Source organism: Scyliorhinus torazame, chromosome 9, assembly GCF_047496885.1.
Source record: "Scyliorhinus torazame isolate Kashiwa2021f chromosome 9, sScyTor2.1, whole genome shotgun sequence".
In the NCBI taxonomy this organism is placed as follows: domain Eukaryota; kingdom Metazoa; phylum Chordata; class Chondrichthyes; order Carcharhiniformes; family Scyliorhinidae; genus Scyliorhinus; species Scyliorhinus torazame.
Window position 1 is genome coordinate 181,120,585 of NC_092715.1, and position 25,467 is coordinate 181,146,051.

General features: G+C 43.9%; 1 protein-coding gene across 2 annotated transcripts in view; it reads right to left on the minus strand.

Moving 5' to 3' along the window:
• The window catches only part of LOC140429614 (coiled-coil domain-containing protein 192-like), a 126,572-nt gene extending 108,827 nt beyond the window's left edge, over positions 1-17,745 (minus strand). For both annotated transcript variants that reach the window (XM_072516859.1, XM_072516858.1), the window contains exons 1-3: positions 17,563-17,745; positions 17,305-17,362; positions 10,830-10,934 (exon numbers count right to left, since the gene is read on the minus strand). In XM_072516859.1, coding sequence (XP_072372960.1) covers positions 10,830-10,934; positions 17,305-17,362; positions 17,563-17,660 — 261 coding nt within the window. In that variant the 5' untranslated portion in view covers positions 17,661-17,745. The remainder of the gene's footprint in view (positions 1-10,829; positions 10,935-17,304; positions 17,363-17,562) is intronic.
• Positions 17,746-25,467: the final 7,722 nt, after the last annotated feature.

Consider the following 25,467-nt stretch of genomic DNA (forward strand, 5'->3'; position numbering starts at 1 on the left):
TGTATTCTTTGATGGTTGCTAAGATGTTCACTGTATGTTTTAAAAAGATTAACATGAGTTCATAGAATAAACATTGTTTGCTTTAAAAAATACTTTTCGATTTCTTCTGTACCACAACTGTAGCGTGGGCTGTGTGCTCCCCATACCACCATCTATGAAAAGTTATGGGTCAGGTGAACTCCATAATACACTTTGGGATTCTCTAAACCCTGGCCCATAACAGTCGGAATTGTGGGCGCCAACCCCGTCGCGGATGCCGGTCCTGGGGGTGCCAGAGGTGCCATTGTTCCGACAGAAACTGGGGCCAGTCCAGGGGCCGTACCTTGCATTTGGATGAACCTGCGGCGACTACTCCCAAGGACATGGAGATGGAGGACGACTGCCTGCAGCTGCATTGTGTGGCAGCTCCCCATGTGGCCCCTATTAAGGTGACAGTACGGGTCAATGGTCACCTGCTTGAGATGGAGTTGGACACTGGCGCAGCGGTCTCCGTGGTCGCCCAGAGGACATTCAACCACATCAAACAGGGTATATAGACCCTTACATTAACCGACACACAGGCCAGGTTGGCCATCTACACGGGGGAACAATTGGACATTGCAGGAACTACGATGACCCCTGTTGTTTATGGACGCCAGGAGGGGCGTTTCCCACTTATCGTGGTGCGCTGCCACGGGCCTAGCCTGTTGGGTCGGACTGGTTGCGTCATTTGCGGCTGCAGTGGCAGCACATCGTCCAAACAGGTTCTGGAGGGTTGACGGAGGTACTAGGACGGTTTCCAGATGTATTGCAGCGTTTTGGGAAAGTAAAAGGGGCCGTAGCCCGTATCCAAGTCAAACCAGGAGTCACGCCGTGCTATTTCCGGGCGCGCGCGGTGCCTTACGCCTTGCTCGAGAAGGTAGAAGGGGAGTTCACTCGATTGGAGTCCTTGGGTATTAGCAGGTCCGTCCTTTTCGCTGATTGGGCAGCACCAATTGTACCTGTAATGAAGCCAGATGCCACAGTTCGCTTGTGCGGCGACTATAAACGTACAGTGAATACGGCTTCCCAGCTCGACTGATATCCAATGCCTCGCATAGAGGATCTGTACGCGAAGCTTGCAGGCGGACTCTCGTTCATGAAATTAGATATGAATTACGCCTACCTACAGTTGGAGCTGGACCCTGCCTCCCAGCCCCATGTAACTATCAATACACACCGAAGCCTGTGTGAATATACACAGTTGCCCTTTGGGGTATCCTCTGCCTGCGCTATTTTTCAACGGGTCATGGAGGGCATCTTGAGAGGTTTACCGCGTATCGCTGTCTACTTAGACAGCGTTTTGATTACAGGGACGTCTGAGCAGGAACATTTGGAAAATTTGGAGGTTGTCCTTAGACACTTTTCAGTTGCTGGAGTCTGTTTACGTACAAAGTGCGTCTTTCAGGCGAAGGAAGTAGCCTACCTGGGTTATCAGGTGGACCGCGAAGGTTTGCACCCCGTTGCAGAGAAGGTGCGCGCAATTCAACAGGCCCCCGCCCCGACTGACACTTCGCATCTTTGTTCTTTTCTCGGCCTCGTAAACTATTACGGGAAGGTCCTTCCCAATCTGGCATATACGCTGGCACCGTTGCACCTTCTGCTAAAGAAGAATCACACCTGGGTTCGGGGTCAGCTGCAAGAAACTACTTTCCGGTGGGTAAAACAACAATTGTCGTCGTCTGGGTTATTAACCCACTGTGATCCTGGAAAGCCTTTGCTCATCACGTGTGATGCATCCCTGTATGGTATTAGGGCGGTCCTGTCCTACAAGATGGAGAACGGGGCCGATAGCTTTCGCCTCCTGCACATTGACTGCAGCGGAAAAGAAGTACGCGCAGATCGAGAAGGAGGGCCTGGCGGTGGTCTTTGCGGTGAAACGCTTCCACCAGTACGTGTATGGCCGCCACTTTACTATCATGACTGATCATAAGCCTCTGCTGGGACTTTTCCGAGAAGATAAGCCAACACTGCCCACTGCTTCCGCACGGATCCAGCGCTGGGCTTTGTTGCTCGCTGCCTCCGAGTATTCTCTGGAGCACAAACCAGGAACGCAGATAGTGAATGTCGACGCACTGAGCCGATTGCCTTTATCAACCGGCCCCATGTCGACCCCACGACCGGTGAGGTGGTTGCAACCCTAAATTTATGGACTCCTTGCCTGACACGGCATCACAGATCCGTGAGTGGACCCAGATTGAGCCAGTCCTGTCAAAGGTTCGGCACATAATCCTGTATGGTGGGCAGCACAGACAGCTCCCAGGTGAGTTGCGGGCATTTTCCTCCAAGCTGTCAGAATTCAGCGTGGAAGACAGCATCCTCTTGTGGGGGACGCGTGTGATTGTCCCAGAAAAAGGACAGGAGCTGATACGAAAGGGACTTGCACAATGGGCATCCGGGTGTGACCAAAATGAAAATGTTGGCCCGGAGTTATGTCTGGTGGCTAGGCCTCGACACCGACATTGAGAAGGTGGCCCAAAACTGTTTGATTTGCCCAGGAGCATCAGAAGCTTCTGCCAGCCGTACCCCTACATCACTGGGAATGGTCAGGGCAGCCTTGGGCGCGCTAGCATGCGGATTTCGCCGCCCCTTTTCAAGGATCCAAGTTCCTTCTATGAATCGATGCCCAGTCTAAATGGTGAGAGGTGCATAAGATGGGAGGCACAACGTCCTGTGCAACAATCGAGAAGATGCGTTTGTCTTTCAGTACGCATGGCTACCCGAGGTGCTGGTCACGGACAACGGCACTCTGTTAACAAGTGATAAGTTTGCGAGGTTCATGAAGATGAACAGCATACGCCAAATCTACACCGCTCCATACCACCCAGCTTCCAATGGGTTGGCGGAGCGCGCAATGCAGACATTCAAATGGGGCCTAAAGAAGCAGTCTTCCGGGTATATGGACACGAGACTGGCTCGTTTTTTATTTTCATAGAGGACCACTCCACATGCGGTGACTTGGGTAGCTCCCGCTGAACTCCGAAAGGGCCGGAGACTTTGCACCCGCCTTAGCATGGTTTTCCCGGACATTGGCGCAAAACTACGTCGCACTCAAGAACGGCAGGGACATGGCTTTTCTTGGCATTGGCCAATTCGGCAGTTTGCGCCCAGTGGACCCAGTGTTCGTTCAAAATATTGCTGGTGGTGCCCAGTGGGTGCCTGGCGTTATCATTCGCCGAACGGGCCCCATTTCTTACCAGGTGCGAGCACAGGGTCATCTCCAGCGCAAGCATGTAGACCACGTTCGGTCCAGAAGACCATTTCTTCCAAAGATTCCCTGCCCCCGGAGCTCATTTCTACAGCCACAGAGACCAGACACAGTGGAGAGTATTCCTCACAATCTTCCTCTGGTGCCGCACTCAAAGCCTGCGCAGGTCGTTGCAGAACCGCGTGGAGATAGAGACGCCGAGGTGATGGAGGCAGCGGATTCCGACTCCGAGATGGAGACACAGGATGCCTCAGAGGAGGAGTCCTCAGGCCCACGGGCCGTGGATGTACAACCGTTACGCCGTTCATCACGGAAGCGCCATTCTCCGTCTCGTTACATGCCGCCCGATCCAGCACCTCGTGCAAATGCTGTCCGGCCTGCGGCAAAACGAGTCTGACGCCCTCCTTCGCCAGGGTCTTCGGTGGATTCCTTGGACTTTGGGGGGGGGGAGGGATGTTATAACCTGCCTGCTTACAACTGGCTGGGGACTAATGGCAATCCCACAATCCTTCGGGAGTATGAGCTTCCCCAATGAGGGGGGGCAGAGAAATCATTAGCAGATTCCCTGCATAAATAAAGCTGGCCATCCTTCAACTCGTGCTGGATTCTTCGTGGCCCTCACAAATACAATACAAGCTAAAGAGTACAATTCTAAAAGAGGTGCAGGAGCAGGGAAACCTGGGAGCATGTAAGCACAAATCATTGAAGATGGCAGGACTGCTGGAGAATATGGCTAATAAAGCACAAGGGGTCCTGGGCTTTATAAATAGGGTCACAGAGGACAAAGCAAGGAAATTATGATAAACCTCTCTGAAATCCTGGTTCCGTCTCAACTGGAGTATTGTGTCCCGTTTCGGACACCACACTACAGGAAAGATGCAAAGGCATTAGGGAGGTTGAAGAAAGCAAATGGCTCCAGAGACGTGGGGCTTCAGTTACATGGATAGATTGGAGAAGCTGGGGCTGTTTTCCTTGGAGAAGAAAAGATTAAGAGAGTTTTAATTAGAGGTGTTTAAAATGACGAGGGATCGGAACAGAGTGGATAGGAAGATGCCTTTCCCAATGATGGAATAATTGAGACACAAATTTAAGGTGATTGGCAATGAAGTAAAGGTGGCATGAGGAAAACGGTTTTATGCATCGAATGGATATGATCCGGAATGTTCTGCCTGAGAATGTGCTGGAGACCAATTCAATCAAAGCCTTCAAAAGAGAATTGGATCATTAGCTTGAGCGAAAAACTTTGCATGGCTACAGGGAAAAAGCGGAGGAGTGGGACAAAGTGAATTGTTCTTCGAGAGGACTGGCATGGACAGAATGGGCTGAATGGCCTCTTGTGCTGTAACCATTCTATGATTCTATGGCACTAACATATGTGAAATGTTGCATTTTGTCAACAAATCCAAAAGGGGGGTTATTTGGACATTGGGAAAGAAAAGCAATTGGGGCAAGTGGTGTGTGATATTTTCCAGATTTTGGATGCGTAATCATCTTTCGGATCCTGAACCTTTCTATTTTTCTCCATTTTAAAACTTCTCAAAATGTATTTTGTACGGCTGGTGGGGTTGAGACCACAAGACCATAAAGTTGGAAGCTTCAGGAGAGTCCTAGGTTTACTGCTGTGGAGGCAAGGATATAAATAAAGCTTGGGTGTTCATCTGAAGTATCTTAATTTCATACAAAATAAAGGATTCTAAGGACTTCAAACAAATCTGTAGATCACTGTACTTTGGAGTAATAATTATGCAAAGGTAATGCAGATATTTCTCTGGAGAGCTGTTAGAAAGAGGTAAACTATTTCATCAGATAACTCACACAGGGTTCTCAGAACAATTGAAAATGTTACTTTCATGAGAGTTATTAGTCTATCAACCTTTCTTTTAAGGGAGATAATTATATTCCAATCAAATTATCCCAGAAGTCATTGGCTATGCCAATGACAATCATTCAAGAAAATGAAGGACAAAGGACAATTAACATTTTTTTAGACAAAAGAAAGGAACATCAGAAAAGAAAACATAAAGCAAATGGAAGACATCAGAAACCTCAGGGGAAACTTAAAAACTTTAATACACAAGGATGAAAGCAAAGCAGAAAGGATCAGGAGGATAAGTCAAATATATATCATTGTCACATGGCTGGCTAACCTCAGGCAGTCAATGATCTAGAAGGTGAAAGCAATATATTGTCATCTGCACGCTGCAAGCCTAACAAAAATGCTGCTGTTCGGCTTGATGGGGCAAAAGGAAAAGCCAAAGGTGGTGATGGTTGATTACATACAGTACAAGGCCAGAATTTTACACTCCACCCACCCCCGGCGGTTCTGAGTTTGGGCAGGAGCGTAAAATAGCACGTACAGCATTCCCTCTAGGATCCCACCCACCCCGACCTGCACCTGGACACAATTTTACAGTGTGGACGATAGGGCCAAGGCAGGAAAGCCCGCCCATGCCCCAATTAAGGCCCTTCTGTGGCGACTTTAATGACCACTTAAGGACATTTTCCCACCAGCCTCAATTTTAAGGCTAGTGGCTGCACTAAGGAGAAGATTCTGGGGAAACGAAAGTCTGAAGGTGGATAAATCACCTGGACCAGATGGACTACACCCCAGGGGTCTAAAGGAGATGGCTGAGGAGATTGTGCAGCCATTGGTGGTGATCTTTCAGGAATAATTGGAAGCAGGTAGGGTCCCAGAGGACTGGAAAATGGCTAATGTAACATCCCTGTTTAAGAAGGGAGGGAGGCAGAAGATGGAAAAGTATAGGTCGGTTAGTCTGACTTTGGTCATTGGTAAGATTTTAGAGTCCATTATTAAAGATGAGCATGATAAAATAGGACTGAATCAGCACAGCTTCGTCAAGGGGAGGTCATGTCTGACAAATCTGTTTGAATTCTTTGAGGAGGTAACAAGGAAGTTAGACAAAAGAAAACCAGTGGATGTGATCTATTTAGAGTTCCAGAAGGCCTTTGACAAGGTGCCGTATAGAGGCTGTTAAATAAGTTAAGAGCCCATGGTATTAAGGGTAAGATACTGGCAAGGATAGAGGATTGACTGACTGGCAGAAGGCAAAGTGTAGGGTTAAAGAGGTATTTTTCAGGATGGCAGCCGGTGACTAATGGTGTGCCTCAGGGGTCGGTTTTGGGACCACAACTTTTCACAATATACATTAACAATCTGGAAGAAGGAACTGAGGACACTGTTGCTAAGTTTGCAGATGATACAAAGATATGTAGAGGGATCGGTAGTTTTGAGGAAGCAGAGGGGCTGCAAAAGGCCTTGGACAGGCTCGGAGAGTGGGCAAAGAAGTGGCAGATGGAATACAAGTGGAAAAGTGTGAGGTTGTGCACTTTGGTAGGAAGAATGGAAGCACAGATTAAATGGGAAAAGGCTTAGGAAATTAGAAGCAGGAGAATGGGGATGAGAAACATATCAGCCATGATTGAATGACAGAGCAGACTCAATGGGCCGAATGGCCTAATTCTGCTCCTATGTTTTATGGTCTTATGACTGAGGATGGGAAACAGAAAAAGATCTCTTCTTCAATCTCGAGCAGGAATTGGGATGGGCACCTCAATCGGAAGGCCCCTTCAGCCTGGGGCTGGAGAGCTCTAGTCCTTCCTCCCATACCCCCGACAGCAAGATCATCCCCCTCTGCCTCCCTTACCCTCCCCTCCTCGGGACCCTGGTAATTACCAGAACTGTGGTCCCAGAACTTCCAGCCACTGCAGTGCTGCGCATGGAAGGCCTGGAGAGCTGTCAGCCAATTTGATTGGCAAGTTACTTCCATTGGCATCATGGGGATTCCTTTCTTTTAACAAGTTACCAGTCTCTACAGGGATTGTAACACATGTTATATATACCAGAAAGCCAGGTGGTGAAGGATAAGGCAAGAACCAAACTTTACACAATTCATTTATAGATAGCAAACGCTACAGACACAATTTGGCGGGAGTTGAGGAATGACTATTTAACGTGATGAAATTGTTGCCAATCAAGCTAGCAACTTTGTTCTCGATAAATCTGAACTTTGAGTGCTATTGGAGCTGTACTCATGACATTGGGGAGTCAAGTGGTGAGTTACTCACTACAGGACACCCAGCTCTGACTTGCTCTTGTCAGCACGGTATTTATGTAGCTGGTCCAGTTACATTTCTCTTCAATGGTGACAAATTTCTCTTTAATGGTAAAAAAAAGCCTGCATGGTAGCACAGTGGTTAGCACTGTAGCTTCACAGTGCCAGGGCCCCAGGTTCGATTCCTGGCTTGGGTCACTGTCTGTGCGGAGTCTGCACCTTCTACCCATGTCTGCATGGGTTTCCTCCGGGTGCTCTGGTTTCCTCCCACAAGTCCCGAAAGACATGCTGTCAGGTAATTTGGACATTCTGAATTCTCCCTCTGTGAACCCGAACAGGCGCTGGAATGTGGCGACTAGGGGCTTTTCATGATAACTTCATTGCAGCGTTAATGTAAGCCCACTTGTGACAATATAGATTATTATTATTATTACATTCAAGGATGTTGATGGTGGGAAAATCAGCGATGTTAATGGCATTGAATGTTAAGGGAAGGTGGTTAGTTTCACTCATGTTAGAGGTGGTCATTGCCTGGCACCTGAGTGGCACAAAGTTACTTGTCATTTATCAACCCAAGCCTGAATGTTGTCCAGGTCTTGCTGCATGCAGCCATGGGCTGCTTCATTATCTGAGGAGTTCCAAATGCAACTGAACACTGTAATTATCCGTGCACGTCTCCAGTTCTGACTTTCTGATGGAGCGATGAACATTGATCTAGCAGCTAAAGGTGGTTGGGCCTACGATGCTACCCTGAGGAACTCCTGCTGTGAACTCTTGAAGCTGCGATGATTGACCTCCAACAACTGCAAACATTTTCCTCTGTGAGAGGTATGACTTCAGCCAATGGATAGTTTCTTAATTGATTCCCATTGACGTCAATTTTACCCAGTCTTCTTAATGCCGCACTTGGCCAAATGTTGCCTTGATGTAAAGGGCAGGCACTTTTACCTCACCGCTCGAATTAAGATTTCTTGTCCATTGTTACAACAGGTGAGAAGGTGTGAACTGGCTCCCCTCTGTTCAACCTCCTCGATTGGTCACAACAAAGGTTTAGGTTTCATTTTCATGAGGGTATGCCTTTTCAAAATCAGAATGTGTTGACCTATTTATGTGGTGAGCAATCAGGAGCCAATCAAACACGGTTTTCTTGAGTTAAAGAGCAAATTTATTAACCACTAAACACAAGACAAAAAAATAAAAAATCAACAACTCACACATATAGGTATCCAAAATAAGGGAAGTTACAGTCCAATAAAAAAAGTTAAAAGAATATACAGTTAGGCGTCCGTTGCTTGGCCTTGAGGTACAGATTGTTAAATGTTGCGGCCAATTTAGGTTAGCCGGTTTCTTGGATGCAGTCAGATGTAGATGTCGTCATTGTTACAGGATCTTGGTTCACGGGTAGGTCTCCGATAATGAAAGCAGGAGAGTGCAGCTTTTTAACCTGTTTGCTCTGCTGAAAAAACTTTTTGACAGTGCCTGTGTCACTTTCAATCTCTCTTCACCCATTGTGTATTCAGGCCACGAGGTTCCAGATTGTGATGGTCCACAGTTCCTCATAGGTGCCCAGTTTTGAACTGCTACGCCTGTACTAAATATATCCCATTTAGCAGTGTAGTATTATCATACAAAACAATGAACAATGTCCTTGATCTCAGCAAGAACTGTGCGGTGATAACTCTCACCAATATTATCACACATAGAATCCCTATAGTGCAGAAGGAGGCTATTGAGTCTGCACCGACCCTACGTAAGGGCACTCTACCCATGTACACTCATGTGTTCACCCCCCCTAATCCCCATAACCCATAACTTAACCTGCACGTCCCTGGACACTAAGGGGAAATTTAGTATGGTCAATCCATCTAACCTTCACATCTTTGGACTGTGGAAGGAAACCGGAGCACGCGGAGGCAACCCACGCAGACACTGGGAGAATGTACAAACTCCACATAGACAGTGGAAGGCCAGAATTGATCCCGGGTCCCTAGCACTGTGAGGCAGTAGTGCTAGCAGCAACATAAATAAATAGATACATCTCCAATAAATAGTTGATGAGGATAAAGTCAAGTTGGTTTTCCTTCATGTTGGTTCTCTCACCACTCCAATCTGGCAGATATATCTTTCAAGATTCAGTCTGTAGGGGTGCTCCTGAGTCCTATCACCATTTGGATTATGGACATTGAAATGCCCCATCCAGACTATATGCTGTGCCCTTGGTATCCTCGGTGGCACGTTCAAGTGGTGTTCAACACAGAAATGTATGATTCATTAGCTGAGGGAGGGCGGGAGTTGATAATCGGCATATAGTTTCCCTGCCTGAGACTTCATGTGATTGGGAATCAATGTTCAGGACTTCCAGGTCCATTTTTTCCTGACTGTAAATCACTGCTGCTAGCTCTGGTGAGCCTGTCCTCCTGATGGGACGGATGATACACAGGGGTGATGATAGAGAGGTCTGGGACATAGGCTGTAAGGTATGATTCAATGAGTATGATCATGTCAGGCTTTTGCTTGACTAGCAGTGGGATAGCTCTCCCATTTTGACACAGGTCTCCAGATGTTAGTGAAGAGAACTCAGCAGGGATGACCGGCACCATGTACCCCTGTCATGTCCATTACCAGGTGATCTGTCTGTTTATATTCTTACTTTCCCTTTCATAATGATTTGACACAGCTGACTGATTTACGAGCCCATTTCAGAGGGTTGTTAAGAGTCAACCACAATGCTTTGGTTGGAAGTCACATGTAGACCAGAGGGATAAGGTTAGCAAATTCCCTTTCCTAAATGGCACTGGTGAAGCAGATGGATTTTTTTGACAATCCGGTGGTTTTACAGTCACCGTTACTAATACTGGCCCTGTATCCCAGATTTAAATAATTAATTTAATTTAAGTTCCTCAGCTGCCATGGAAGGATTTGCATTTCATGTATCCGGAGAATTAGTCCAGGTCTTTGGATTACTAATCATAATCACCATCCTACCGCCCAAATATGTAAAATGAAGAGATGTTGCTAATCACAGCGATGTTCAGGCACATATGTTCAAATTGTAAATTTAACATTGAAAAGGAAAGTTTGATCTTTTGCATCCTCTCATGTGAAACTGAGTACATGAGCTAAAAGCAAGGTCAGCTCAAAATAGATTATTATTGCTGCATAATGTAGATTTAGCCTGGCATCACTGTATAAACTGAAGTCACAATCAATGTGAAGTAAAGCTTATTTTGCCAGTCCACCTTTTAGGTTAATTGCTGTTTTTCAATGACTAACTTGTAATTTTTACTTGTATTCATTACAGCGTTAGCTTATTTCACTTTCTTCTGTCCCAATTCAATATATTAAGTGCAGTCAAATTCAAAATAAGCAAGTAAGAAGCATTTGGGACCAAGAAAGAAAGTGCTTGAATATGTGTTTCTATGCTTTGTTTGCTAATATTGGTAGAAATATAACTTTTGATGCACATTTCACACATTGAATAAATGTTGAGAATTATAAAATTCACTTTAACATATTCCAAAATGAGTTACCTCCTTCATTAGCGTTCTTGCTTTTTCCTTTGCTTCTTGAAGCTCACTTTCTACTTCCGATGAATCTGGGATAGAACCAATCTGTGTGAAGTTTAAACCTTGCACCTGAAAAGTAAATAAATCAACATTTCTACGTCACAAAGCATGCCACTGATCAAGATCATGCTATCACCAGGAAGGTGACTTTTTTCACTTCATATATCTTATCACCGATTGTGTATCTTTTATATCATTTTGCACAACGATCTAAGAGGCAAGTCCCAAGAATCAACTGCCCCACATAATGAATAGTTGATCACATCTTGTAAATGTGTTCTTTTAACTAGAGACAACGCATGGCTTTAGAATGAGTTCAAGAATTAAGGCTGTGCTGATGCATTAAATGATGTTATCACAATTTTATATGAGTGTAAAAGAATCAGATGGACTGCAAATTTCAATAAGATCCAAAAAGGAGTGCAGGGATTGTTTTGCATGGTTAACCCCCACTGTTGTTTCCAATGCCAGGTTAAAGTCCAACAGGTTTGTTTCGATGTCACTAGCTTTCGGAGCGCTGCTCCAAGAAGGACTTGTCTGGAGGGTCTTCTGGGCCCTTTGTAGAGATGATATTACCCCCTCCTCTGTACTTCCTTAACTAAGGGACCCAGTACAGCATTGGGAAATCTTGGAATCCCATTCTCTGCTTTGTTGTTCCAATCCAGTTATCTTCTTGCTCACATTCTCTTCTGCAATCAGTTACAGCACCACCTCCAGTTAGAATCTACCTTTCCAATGAGAGATACAGGCTGGGTTTAAGCAGCTCAGTTTAGCTTTTAATTAATGCTAGCCTTTCACATTCTTGTGCCCCCTGCTGAGGCCTGCATCTGCTCAACAGCATGGTTAGTAGCGGTTGCACAATACAATCACATAAATGAGCAGGTTGCACATTGCTGCCTGCATTGGAAACCATGATGTGGAGATGAGGAAGGAGCAGCGCTCCGAAAGCTAGTGACATCGAAACAAACCTGTTGGACTTTAACCTGGTGTTGTAAGACTTCATACTGTGCTCACCCCAGTCCAACGCCGGCATCTCCACATCATGGTTTCCAATGCAGGCAGCAATGTGCAACCTGCTCATTTCTGTGATTGTATTGTGCAACCGCTACTAACCATGCTGTTGAGCAGATGCAGGCCTCAGCAGGGGGCACAAGAATGTGAAAGGCTAGCATTAATTAAAAGCTAAACTGAGCTGCTTAAACCCAGCCTGTATCTCTCATTGGAAAGGTAGATTCTAACTGGAGGTGGTGCTGTAACTGATTGCAGAAGAGAATGTGAGCAAGAAGATAACTGGATTGGAACAACAAAGCAGAGAATGGGATTCCAAGATTTCCCAATGCTGTACTGGGTCCCTTAGTTAAGGAAGTACAGAGGCGGGGGTAATATCATCTCTACACAGGGTCCAGAAGACCCTCCAGACAAGTCCTTCTTATAAGGTAGTTGTTGCAGATACCAGTAGTTGTCAATACCAGGAGTCTAGCCCTGAAGGCCTAGATGTCGTACCACAAGTTGTGCAGATAAGTAGTCAAAGTCATCAAATTGCATGTCCGACCAATATTCTGCTAGCATCAAACCTCAGCCTGATAACCACACAAGCATCGGGATGGCCCTGCCCACATAGCAAGAAGATAACTGGATTGGAACAACAAAGCAGGGAATGGGATTCCAAGATTTCCCAATGCTGTACCTGGTGCCCACAATGGGTCTCCCCAGAGGTCACACTCCGCCAGTGCCACCCTGTCACTGCCACAATTGCACTGCCAGGTTGGCACTGCCATGTCGGCACTGCCCGGTGACGGAGGCAGTGCCATGGCATATCCTTTTCTCCCTGAGGGTTTTACTTACTTTGGCGCTCCAGGCAGGTTCCCCTAGACTGCTTCAAGTTTTTAAAAACTTGGCTGGTGTGACATGAATATTCAGTAAGAGGACTGCACGCATAACAATACTTTTCACTGTACCTCGGTACAAATCCAATCAAATCCATATTGAGGGAAAATCCTTTAATTATATTAAAATTTATTAACATTTATTGAAATGGTCTGGGGGGGACCATCATTGCTCCACCGGCAAGAGGCGTGGAAAATTGGAAAACAAGATTTTGCTGGTGAGAATCTCGCTTTCCTACTCTTGCACGATTTTGGGTCAGTGTCACCGTTCAGGCTGATGGCTAACACAGGCACAAAATTGTATCCATGGAATTATTACGTGTCCACTTTGTGGAGATTTGGGCTACGTGAGGATATGTTAAATGGATTCAGGTGTTGTATCATAGACCTGTAGTGGCGGTGCTCATAAATGGCTTTAGGTCTGAGAATGTTGGGCTCCAGAGGGGGGCCAGGCAGGGCTGCCCCCTCTCCTCCTTGTTATTAGCACTGGCTATAGAGACTTTGGTGAAGGCTATTAAGTAGGAGCCCCTAATAACTGGGCTAGATAAGCACCACAGGTTTAAGCTCTATGTGGACGATGTACTGCTATTTGCTTCGAAGCCAGAAGTCTCGGTTCTTGCTACCACTAGTGTGATAGATAGGTTTAGTGCTTTCTCTGGTTAAAAAATCAATCTTGCAAATTCGGAGGTCATGCCGGCGGGAGAGCTATGGGGTAGACGTTCCCCCCCTTACTACCTTTCCCGTTGGATTTAAGTACCCGAGTGTCATGATTATCCTTTGTTTTAGGGAGATTCATGCGGCCAATTTACCTCAGTTGATTGCTTCCATTCGGTGGGACTCAGCTTGTCATCCCTGCCGGTTTTGTAGCTGGACAGGATTGCCTTAATTAAAATGAATGCGTTGCCTAGATTGTTATACCCCGTACCAGATGTTGCCAACAAGTTGTCAGCTAGAATTTTAAAGGAAACCAATGGAACGATTAGTTTGTTTATCTGGAATAGGAAGATGCCCCGTCTTAAATTTATTTCGCTTCAGCTCCCGGGGGCTAAGGGAGGGCTGGCCATTCCGAACATTAAGCTGCATCAGCTGGCTTCTCACCTCAGGTTCATAAGGGACTGAGCCAGCAAGGACACTGCCTCCATTTGACTCGACATTGAAGCCAGTCGGCTTATCCTCTGCAAGTTTTGTTATTTTATGGAGACATTAAGGCTGAGACTGGTAAATGTGATAATCCTACTATTATCAATACTCTTAGAGTATTGAGATTGGTCTGTCAATTAGAAGGGAGATCTAAACTAATTCTCTCCTATCCAAGGCCCCAGACTTCCCACCGGGTCTCATGGACCATGGATTCAAACATAGAGGGATGGAGGCATTTGCAAGTTGGGAAGCATGTTCAGAGATGCTTCCTTATCATCCTTTCAGAAACTATGCTGACAATTTGACATCCCGAGATGCTCCTTTTTTAAGTATTTACAACTTAGAGACTTTATCCTTAATAAGAGGAATTTACATCTTGACTTCTCTATTTCCCTGGTGGAAAACATTCTTGAGTTCTGTGGAGCTTTAAACAGCTAATCAGTTTTAGGATACCCTGAATTCTAGATCCTACATTGTGTACCCTGCAGTCTTGAAAAAAGACTAGGGGGCTAACATCGATGAGGAAACATAGGGTAGTATATGGGATTCTGTCAATAAATTCTCAGTTTATAATAAGGTGAAGGAACTTAATTTAAGATACTGTACTGCTAAGATGTTACGCTCAGTCTTAGACACCGGTTTGATACTGAAAGACCCCAATGTGCCCAAAGTACCTGGTAGTCAAGGGTGATTATATACATTGCATATGGTCCTGTGTTAAGATTCAATCCTGCTGTAGTCACAGAGCTGGAGAAGATATTTGACAGAGCCTTAGATTTTAATCCTTTGTTCTTAATTCTGGATCTCCCAGATGGGAGAATTATTGATACTAATCAAAAGAGACTGACTTTTGCAGCTTGAAAAATATCCCACGCTCCTGGCTTTTTGACAAATATCCTTCAATTTAAAACTGTCATAAATGAATTATGGAATACATTCCTATGGAATTCCTGACATCTGTGATCCATTCTAAATTTGATACATTCCGTAGAATGTGAGACGCCTATCTTCAATTTATAGGCTCCACCTTGTCTGACTTGCTCCTGATTGGCTTTCCATGTGCCATATTGTATAGTATGTGGAATTGTATGCCTTGACCTCGCAATACATGAAAGTATGCACCCTGAACAGTTATCCTTTCGTAGTTATAAAGCCTTATCCTTATTCCACCCTCAACTTGTAATCCGTTATTAACCTGTTTTGGATGGGTCCAACATTAAAACTGGAGGCAGGCACTAGTTCCTTAAATATATTGTTCTAAACATATCCTGTTTTGTCTGTTCCTATACTTGCAATAATTCTTCTTCTGTACTATCCCTGTTTTGCATTACTTATTGCTTATTTTTTACTTTTTCTGTTGCATTATTTGTAAAAAAAAATGGAAAAATCTATTAAAAATATATATTTGTTAAAATCACACCCGTTGTACCATTGTTTAACAAGGGATATGGCAAATAATTATAGGCTGATCAGCATGACTTTCATGGTGGGCAAATGATGAGAATCAATTCTGAGAGCCAGGATAAACTGTCACTGAAAAGGGCAAGGATTAATCAGGGGTTTTGTTAAGGGAAAGTCACACCTTACTAACGTAATTGAATTTTTTGAGGAGGTCACATGGAGAATTGATGAGGGTAGTGCAGTGGATGTGGTCCACATGGATTTAAGCAAGGCATTTGACAAGGTCCCACATGTCAGATTGGACAGAAAAGTAAAAGCTCAGGGGACAGGTTGGATCCAAAATTAGCTTAGTGACAGGAAGCAAAAGATAATGACCGATGGATGTTATAGTGAATGGAAAGCAATTTCCAGTGGTGTTGCATAGGGCTCAGTGTTGGGTCCCTTGTTGCTTGTTGTACATATTAATGATTTAGACTTAAAGTGGTAGGTATGATTGGGAAATTTGCAGATGATACAAAGATAGGCTGTGTACTTGATTATAAAGAGGATAGCTGTGGACTCCAGAATGATATCAATGGCTTGGTTGAGTAGGTGGAAAAGTGACAAGTGGAATTCAATCTAGAGAAATGTGAAGAAATGCATTTTTGGCAGGGCAAACAAAGCAAGGAAATATGCAATAAACAGGAGGATATTGAGGAGGATAGAGGAAGTGATAGACCTTGGAGTGCATGTCCATTGGTCCCTGAAGGTGACAGGATAGATAAATAATGTGGTAAAGAAAGCATATGGAATATTTTCCTTTACTATACAAGATATAGAATACAAAAGCAGGGGTGCAATGCAGGGAATTGTATAAAAAACTGGTTAGGTCACAGCTGGGGTTTTGCATATAGTTCTGGTCATGAGATCACAGAAAGCACAGAAATGCTCTGGAGAGAGTGCAAAGGAGATTTTTGGGAATGTTGCCGGGACTGCGTAATTGCTGTTATGAGGAAAGATTAAGTATACTCGGATCATCTTCCTTACAACAGAGGAGGCTGAGGGTTGATTTGATTGAGGTGTATAAAATTATGAGGGACCAAGATAGAGTAGGCAGGGAAGACTTGTTGCTCCTACAGGAGAGGTACCAGGCATACAGGTTTAAGGTGATTGCTACAAAGATTAGAGGAGATATTAGGAAAAACTTGTTCACCCAGAGGGTGGCAGGTGTCTGGAATTCACTGCCATTTTAGTGTTTGAGGTAGAAAACCTCAGCTCATTTAAAAAGTACCTGGATCTACATCTGAAGTGCTGTAACCTGCAAGGCTACTGATTGGGTGCTGGCAGATGGATTATAATAATATTTATTAGTGTCACAAATAGGCTTACATTAACACTGCAGTGAAGTTATTGTGAAAATCAGAATGGGCAGCTAGTTTTTTTGAGCATTGCAGATACCATGGGCTGAATGGACTCTCTCCGTACTGTAACTTTTCTATAGTTCTAATCTGTCCTGGAATTTCCTTCTAATAATAATAAGCTTTATTGTCACATGTAGGCTTCCATTAACACTTGCAATGAAGTTACTGTGAAAATCCCCGAGGCGCCACACTCCTAGGGTTCGGGTACACAGAGGGAGAATTCAGAATGTCCAATTCATCTAACAAGCACGTCTTTCAGGACTTGTGGGAGGAACCCGGAGGAAACCCATGCAGACACAGGGAGAATGTGCAGACTCCGCGCAGGCAGTGACCTAAGCTGGGTATCGAACCTGGGACCCTGGCGCTGTGAAGCAGCAGTGCTACTGTGCTGCCCAGTCTGTGGCTCAGTGTAAATTTTCTTATTGGTAATACCCTTGTTAAGCATTTTGGGATGTTTAACTACATGAAAAATTCTATATAAATAAAGTGTTGCTTATTTTTGCCTCAACATTAAGTGAGACCGGCATATGTGCAATTTATTCCATAAAAATTATGCTCTGGGACAGACTGATCTGTAACAACTAACAAAAATGTTGATAAGTTTATTCTCACCAAGTCGTCAATGTAATTTGGAGTTTCCTTTGCACAGTTGTTGTTACCCTGTGCAATTCTGCAAATAAGCAAGTAAAATCAATTACCAACGATTATTATTCAGTAATACAGAACAATTTTACAAAGTACATCAGATGCCAATTCAGGCCGGAATAGACCAGCGGGCACGTCCACCTTTCTGATTTTCACCCATCAGAAGGGCATTCGAAAACGTTGGCCTTTCGATCTTAAATAAGGGTGAGAATGGGAATGCGATACCTGATCGCTTTTCGCAAGGTGGCAGCGTTCGACACTCGTTTGTTCTCGTCAGGCTTGACCGAGATCATCTTAACATTGGCACTTGCTGCATGGCCCATCTCTTTAGCGGGGCTTTACTGCTGAGCCGCTCACACTGGGAAGGGGAGACATCAGAGCAGCGCTCGAGCATCTTGCTCCTTTGTTTATTGATACAGGGTCGTCTCCTAGCAACCTCATTGTGCCAGCCAGAGCGCCTCGGCTCTGCGGTGTCGTCATCCCACGCACCACGCGCACGCGCCCATTGGTACAAGAGAACGGCCGCCTCCTGCCGAACTATTTGATAACTGCCCCTCAGTAACTCTTTGGTCCCGAGCCAGGGGTTCAGAGCCGGTGGAAAGAGGGCTTGGGGGAAGTGGAGAATGTTATGTTGATGAATACGAGCTGCGATAATACTTCGCACACCTTCAAAGATTCTGCACAGACAGCCCACATCTGAGTCATTTGCAAACTTTGGAATTATGTCTGGTATACCCATGTCAAAAAGAGCCATATTCCGAGAAGCGACCCCTGGGGAACACCTCTACATACCCTCTTCCAGTCGAAAAAATAACTGTCCACTCACTGATTTCTCTTCATGTTGCCACTATACCGTTAAACCCAGCAGCTTTATCTTTACTAACTAATCTATCATGCGTTACTTGTCAAATACCTTTTGGAAGTCCACATACATGCCAACCACAGTATCCCTATGAACGCTGTGTTATTTCATCAAATAACTAATCAAGTTAGTCAAACAGTTTGGCTTTACCAAATCCATGCTGACTTTCACTAACGGCTCAGACATATTCAAATATCAATTAATTTTGTATCAGATTATCACTTCGAAAAAAATTCCAAACGACATTAGTTTGGCCTGTAGTTGCTGGGTGTATGTATCCCACTCTCCTTTTTAAAAAAAATATGACGTGGAGATGCAGGCGTTGGACTGGGGTGGGCACCGAAAGAAGTCTTACAACACCAGGTTAAAGTCCACAGGTTTATTTGTAATCACTAGCTTTTGGAGCATAGCTCCTTCATCTACTCACCTGATGAAGGAGCTATGCTCCAAAAGCTAGTGATTCCAAATAAACCTGTTGGACTTTAACCTGGTGTAAGTTTTTTTTAAATAAGTGTAACATTTGAAATTCCCCAGTCCTCTGGCATCACCCTCATATCCAAGGAGAGTTGGAATAATGGCCTGAGTCTCTGCAATTTCCACCCTAACTCAGTAACCTACGGTGCCTTTCATCCATAATGGATAAATTATCTACTTAGCTGTAGCTAGCCTTTTCAATTATCAAAGTTTGCAAATGACTCAGATGCGGGGTGTCTGTGCAGAATCTTTGAAGGTGTGCGAGGTACTATCGCAGCTCGTATTCCTTATCAATTTTTAACACTTCCAGTATCTCAGCTACCTTCCTTTTTATTGTGACTTTGACAGGATCTTCTTAATTGAAAAGACAGATGAAAGTACTCACTTAGGATTTCAATTATGCCCACTACCATGAACCTCTTTTCCCTTTTTCGCCAGTAACTTGTTAATGATCAGGCAATCAAATATTAAAACCATTAAAATATATTTTTTTATCAAGTTTTTGTCATTTTATGCAAAAAGTACAAACAAGTCAATTAAAAAATAATCTAGTCAACCCAACCCCCACCTCTTGAAACAAGACTCCCCCTCACATTGCTCCCTCCCGTCCCCCAACAATTCCTTGAAATACAATATAAATGGCCGCCATCTCCAGCAGAACCCTTCAATTGACCCCCTCATGGTGTATTTGACCTTCTCGAGGTGCAAACATTCCATTAAGTCACCCATCTATGCCGAGGCACTGGGTGGCATCACTCAATAGTACTCGCCTCCAAGCAACCAGTGAGGTTATCTGCCCCCGCAGCTGCGACAAGTCCGAAACTCCAAATATAGTCGCTAAAGGATGGGGCTCCAGCTCAATGCATTAAAATCATTTTCAACACAGATAAACAAAATTCTAAGCAAGGCCAAGTTTGGGCCGCATGCTGATACTGTCAAGACTTACAAGACTTAATGATTAATAATATAACTATTTTTGGATTAAAATCAAACGCACTTTTGTACAATGTGGGTGAAAAGTAATTCTTAGCACACTGTCCACTGTCACAAATCCTGAATCTGTAATGCTTCGTGAATTACAAGCAGTTTGCATCAGCTGCTGGCTGCAGACTCATAGAAAGGTAACAGGTAACTGCTGCCCTGTTCTGGAGTTTCATATATTGCATATGACCCAAGATATCCTTATTATTTGTGAATAATGTAAGCCATAGGAAACAGAGCATAAATGAAGAACTCCACTCATCAAAACTCAGGTGAAGTGGTGTCAGTGATATTTGAAGGCTGGTCTATTTCCTTGTTTTAAAATTGGCTCTACTGAGAAACATAAAGATGGACAATGAAATAGTAATTGTAAAAATTCTAACTCAAATTGCAATGCATTTAATATTGCAATATTCCATTAGAACAGTGATAACATAGATTTAACACAAACTCACAAAATATAATCAAGATGGCTCCTTGATTCTATACTATGTAACAATATGTTATATGAAATATGAAACAACAACTTATATTTACATTACAACTTTAAACATATTGAAACATCCCAAGGTGCTTCGCAGAAGTATTAGAAAGCAAGGTATGACACCAAGCCATATAATGAGATATTACATACACATTGACATCCTAATTAAGAGATGGAGTAGGCCATATGGTCCATAGAGCTTGCTCCACCATTCAACAAGACCATGGCAGGTCTGATTGTGCCCTCAACTCCACATTCCATCTATGCCCGATTATCTTTGACTCCCTTGTTTGTCAAGAATCTACCTGCCTCTGCCTTAAAAATATTAATTGACCCTCCCTCCACTACTTTTTTGGGAAGAGAGTTCCAAAGATTCATGACCGGCTGAGGGGAAAAAAAATCTTCTATCTCTAACCTTAAACGGGAAACCCCTTTTTAAACTGTATCCTGAGTTCTAGTCTCCCATAAGGGAAAATATCCTTTCAGCATCCATCCTGTCAAGTGAGGATCTTATATATTCCAATACGATCATCACCTCTCAATGTTCTAAATGGATGTAGTCTGTCCAACCTTTCCCCGTAAGGTAACTGCTCACATCCCAGGCATCAGTCAAGTGAACCTTCTCTGAATTTCTTCTAAAGTATTTATGTCCTTTCTTGGGGGCTGGTTTAGCTCAGTGGGCTAGACAGCTGGTCTGTGATTCAGAACAAGGCCAGCAGTGCAGGTTCAATTCCCGTACCAGCTTACCCAAACGGGTGCTGGAATGTGGCGACTAGGGGCGTTTCACAGTACCTTTATACTTGTGATAATAAAAGGTTATTATTATTAAAAAAGGAAGTTAACATTGTACACAGTTCTCTTGATCTGGCCTTACCTGCACCCTGTACAACTGTAGCAAAATATCCCTACTTTGATATTCCATTCCCCTTGCAATAAATGGCAACATTCTATTTGCCTTCCTACTCACTTGCTGTACCCGTATTCTACTTTTTCCTGATCTTTTACCGGGGTCACCCAGATTTCTCTGCACCTCAGAGTTCTGCAATCTCTTTTTAATTAATAAATATGCAGTCCTCCTATTCTTCCTGTGTTAGGATCCTTCCTGTTAATTCCCTTATTTCCCCATTCTTTATTTTGCTGTTATCATTTTGATTAATGGATGATTTATGGACATATATCTTTAAGTCAAGCAGAGGAAATGTGGGGCTCAGAAAGTTACAACATTGCACATGGTGCTAGTTTTTGAACAGCAGAATTCAGACATTTTAGCACCCGGGGGATCGGTGGGACTCGGTTCAGCTAGATGGCTGGTGGTCAATGAATTGGCCAAAAGGCCGTATTCTGCCAGGTAACAGGTGGTGATTGAATCCTACCTAAGTGGGATGATTTTCAGAGAACCAAGGGAAGGATGATTGGGTCCTACCCGAGTGGGGTGATTTTCAGAGAACCAAGGGAAGGACAGTCGGGTCCTGCATGCTCAGAGAAATGAAGCTGCTCTCTCTCTCCTCTCTCTTGTTGTCTCCAGAAAAGTTGCTGTGTGTTTAAAACTGACTGCTGAGACCTGAATGAATCTACAGTGAAAACCATTACAGAATGAAAGCAGAAACCTCAAACTGAAAGCGTACATTGAAGACAGATGTGCTAGAAGACAACCACCTGAAACAAAGACTCTTATCCTATTTACTTATTATACTTTTCTTTACACCCCTCTTCCACCCTGTGTTTGTCTGTCTTGTGTGTGTATGAAGGGGGGTGGACAATTTAAAGTGGGGGTTAGGAATTAGGTAATAGTTAACGAGTTGTATTTGCTGCATATTTAATTATTGTTATTAATATTAATAAAAATAATTGTGTTATAAAATAAATTAATAAATAATTACATTTACAAACCAGGTGACTGTAGTTATTGGGCAGCCAAGGCCCAAAGACTTTGGGTGCGTTTTTAATAATTATTTATTAATTTCAAATGTGTTGCAACTCTGGCTTAAGTGGGGCTAGAAATGAACACCTGCTAAAGTGGACAAGTTTATTCTTCCCCACTCCATCTGCCACACTCCATTGGCCAAATTCTTGTCCAGTTAGTTAACCTATCTATTCCCTTTGCAGACTCCTTATATGATTTTCACAACTTATTTTCCTACCAATCTGTGTGTCATCAGCAAATTTAGCAACCATACATTCAGTCCCTTCACCCAAGTCATTGACATGAATTGTAAATAGTTGAGACCCCAACACAATGGGAAGACCCATTGACAAGTGGCGGGAAGAGAGAATCGCACCGCCAGCAAACGGCACTGCCGAGAAACACCCTGCTGGGGACCAGAGAATCCCGTCCACTACTTTTAACTTCTTTCGTCAGCCACAGATGGTGCATTCTTCCCTTAAAAACTTTCTTTCTCACTGGTGTGCATTTTCTTGAGTAATCTGAAATACATTCTTAAACGTCTGCTCATGCATTTCCACTAACTTATCCCTTAGCCTAATTTCCCAGTTCATTTTAGCCAGCTGTCTTCATGACCCCATAATTGCCTTTATTTAAGTTTAAGAGACTAGTCTTGAGACTAGGATAGTCTTAGATTCTATAATTCTATGATCCACTCCTTTCTCCCTGAAACTCAGTGTGAATTCAATCATATTATGATCACTGCTATCTAGGGCTTCTTTGTTATGAGGACATTAATTAATCTCGTCTCATTGCACATTACCAAATCTAGTAAAACTTGCTGTCTGGTTTATGCTGAAACATGCTGCTCTAAGGAACTGTTCCAATCATATTCGTCAGATGACCAAAAGCATAGTCAAAGAGTTAGGTTTAAAGACGTGGAGGGATTAAAAACAAGGATGAGAATTTTAAAATCAAGCTGTTACTGGACCAGGTGCCAATGTAGCTCAGTGGATGCAGGAGTGATAGCGAAATGGGACTTGCTGTGAGTAAGGGCTTTGGATGACCATAAGTTTATGGAGGATAGAAGGTTGGAGACCAGACAGAATTGCATTGGAATAGTTGAGTCTAGGCTTGAATGAGAATTTCAGCAGTAGATTTTGATTTTAATTCATTCAAGGGATGTGGGCATCGCAGGATGGGGCAATATTTATTGTCCATCCCGAATTGACCTTCTGAAGGTGGTGGTGAGATGCCTTCTTGAACAGCTGCTATCACAGTGCTGTTAGGGCAGGAGACCAGATGAGCTGAGACAGGGACTAAATTGGGCAAAGGCTTTAGGTGGAAATAGACCTCAGAGGTGGCATGAATGTGAAGTTGGAAGCTCACCTCAAGGTCAAATGCAACACCAATGTTGTGAACAGACTGGCTTAAATCTCACACTGCCAGAGAGAGGGATGAAGTTGGTAGCTGGGGAACTTTTACTGCTCGCTTTTATTTTTAATATGATTTTAGATTCCGCAGAAAATGTCACATGGACATTATCTGTATTTGATATTAACAAGTATGAAATAATCTATAAATAGTGCTTATGCCACCCAAATTTCACTTTTTGTTGCATTGTAAGCAAGTAAATATGAATTATGAAATATTCTGAAATGGTGAATTCATCACTTGTTCCTGTCTGTAATTCCCATCACTAAAGAGTCATAATTGGTATAATCAACAATAACATCTAGTTGTCACAGACATTCTTTTATCTTAAGGCGCCAATTTTTGGATTAAAATCAAATATAGTTGAGGACAATGTGGGTAAATAGGAAGTCTTAGCACACTGTCCATTGTCATGGAGATGAAAACAAGCCTGGATTTGTAATGCCTTGTGAACAATAAACAGTTATCATCAGCTTCTGGCTGCAGGCTCTCATTTCAATGGTAATGTTACAGGAATGGATGTCGACAGTGGTATCATCATACTGCCCTGTTCCAGGATGTTTCAAATGTTGCATATGACCCAAAATAACCACCGGATGTGTGCCGACAAAATGTTTTGTCATTCTGAGATGGGCATTGCTACAACCCCCCACGGGGGTCACGGGGTGTGGACCATCTGATTCCCCGTGACCTCTACTGAATACAAACTTCCCTGGTAATAGGGCGGGGCTTCCCCTTTAACAAGGGGAGCCCACATAGTATAAAAACTCCAACCTTGAGTGCAGGTCGAGGTGGGAGACACTTCTGGGAATGGAGTAGTCTCTCTGTGTACCTTCAATAAACGTTTATTTTGCATCCTACCATTCGTTCTGTATGATCTCTCTGTTCGGATTCTACAGGCATTTTATATGGATGTTTAGAACAGCTTAATGGTTGTTAATTGCAGCAGCAGGCAGAACTTCCTGGGTTTCTTTCAGTAAACAATGGAGTCTGGGGTTTGTTCCATGTTTGTTCCTACAAACAGCAATTTTATTGCCAAAATCCTCCGATTGAATTAGCAGAGAACATTCAGATTTTTGCGGCTGTTGAGCATCAGGGCCTAGATGGCGGCATAGTGGCACAGTGGTTAGCACTGCTGCCTCACAGCGCCAGGGACCTGGGTTCAATTCTGACTTTGGGTGACTTCCTGTGTGGAGTTTGTGCATTCTCCTCGTCTCTGCGTGGGTTTCCTCAGGGTGCTCCCACAGTCCAAAGATGTGCAGGTTAGGTGGATTGGCCATGCTAAACTGTCCCTTAGTGTCCAAAAGGTTAGGTGGAGTGAATGGGTTACGAGGATAGGTCGGGTGCTCTTTCAGAGGGTGGGTGCAGACTCGATGGGCCAAATAACCTCTTTCTCCACCATGGTGATTCTATGGAGTTCCAATGTGTGCACATGCACGATACCTACTTGGGAATTTCAAATTTCCGAGGGTAGAGATACTCTGTCCGAACGCTTCCATGGATGTAAACCTAGGCTAGGTGCCTTGATCTTGTCCAGAAATTTACTCCAGGTTAGACACTGTTTGTTAAAAATATTTTATTCAGGCATTTGTATAAACAAACAACAAACAGAACAGATAAGAGCAAAAGTAAAATTGCACAACATAATAAATAACTAACACCCACTCCCCCCCTGCCTTACCCCCTCCTCCCATCCTGCCTTCCACTTTTTTAACCCCCTTAACCTCCCTCCCCCTCTGCTGATATCTCAATTCTCCTTAAAGAAGTCAATCAACGGCTTTCACCTCCGAGCGAACCCATCGACCGACCCCATCATGACGAACTTGACCTTCGCTAACCTCAGGAATTCTGCCATGTCACTCACCCACACCCTCGCCTTCACCCAAGCAAAATCTGTCTCCAGGCTATCAGGGAGGCAAAGGCCAAGACATCGGCCTCTCTCGCCCCCTGGATTCCCGGGTCTTCCGACAATCCAAATATCGGTACCTCTGGACTCGGGGCCACCTTCACCCC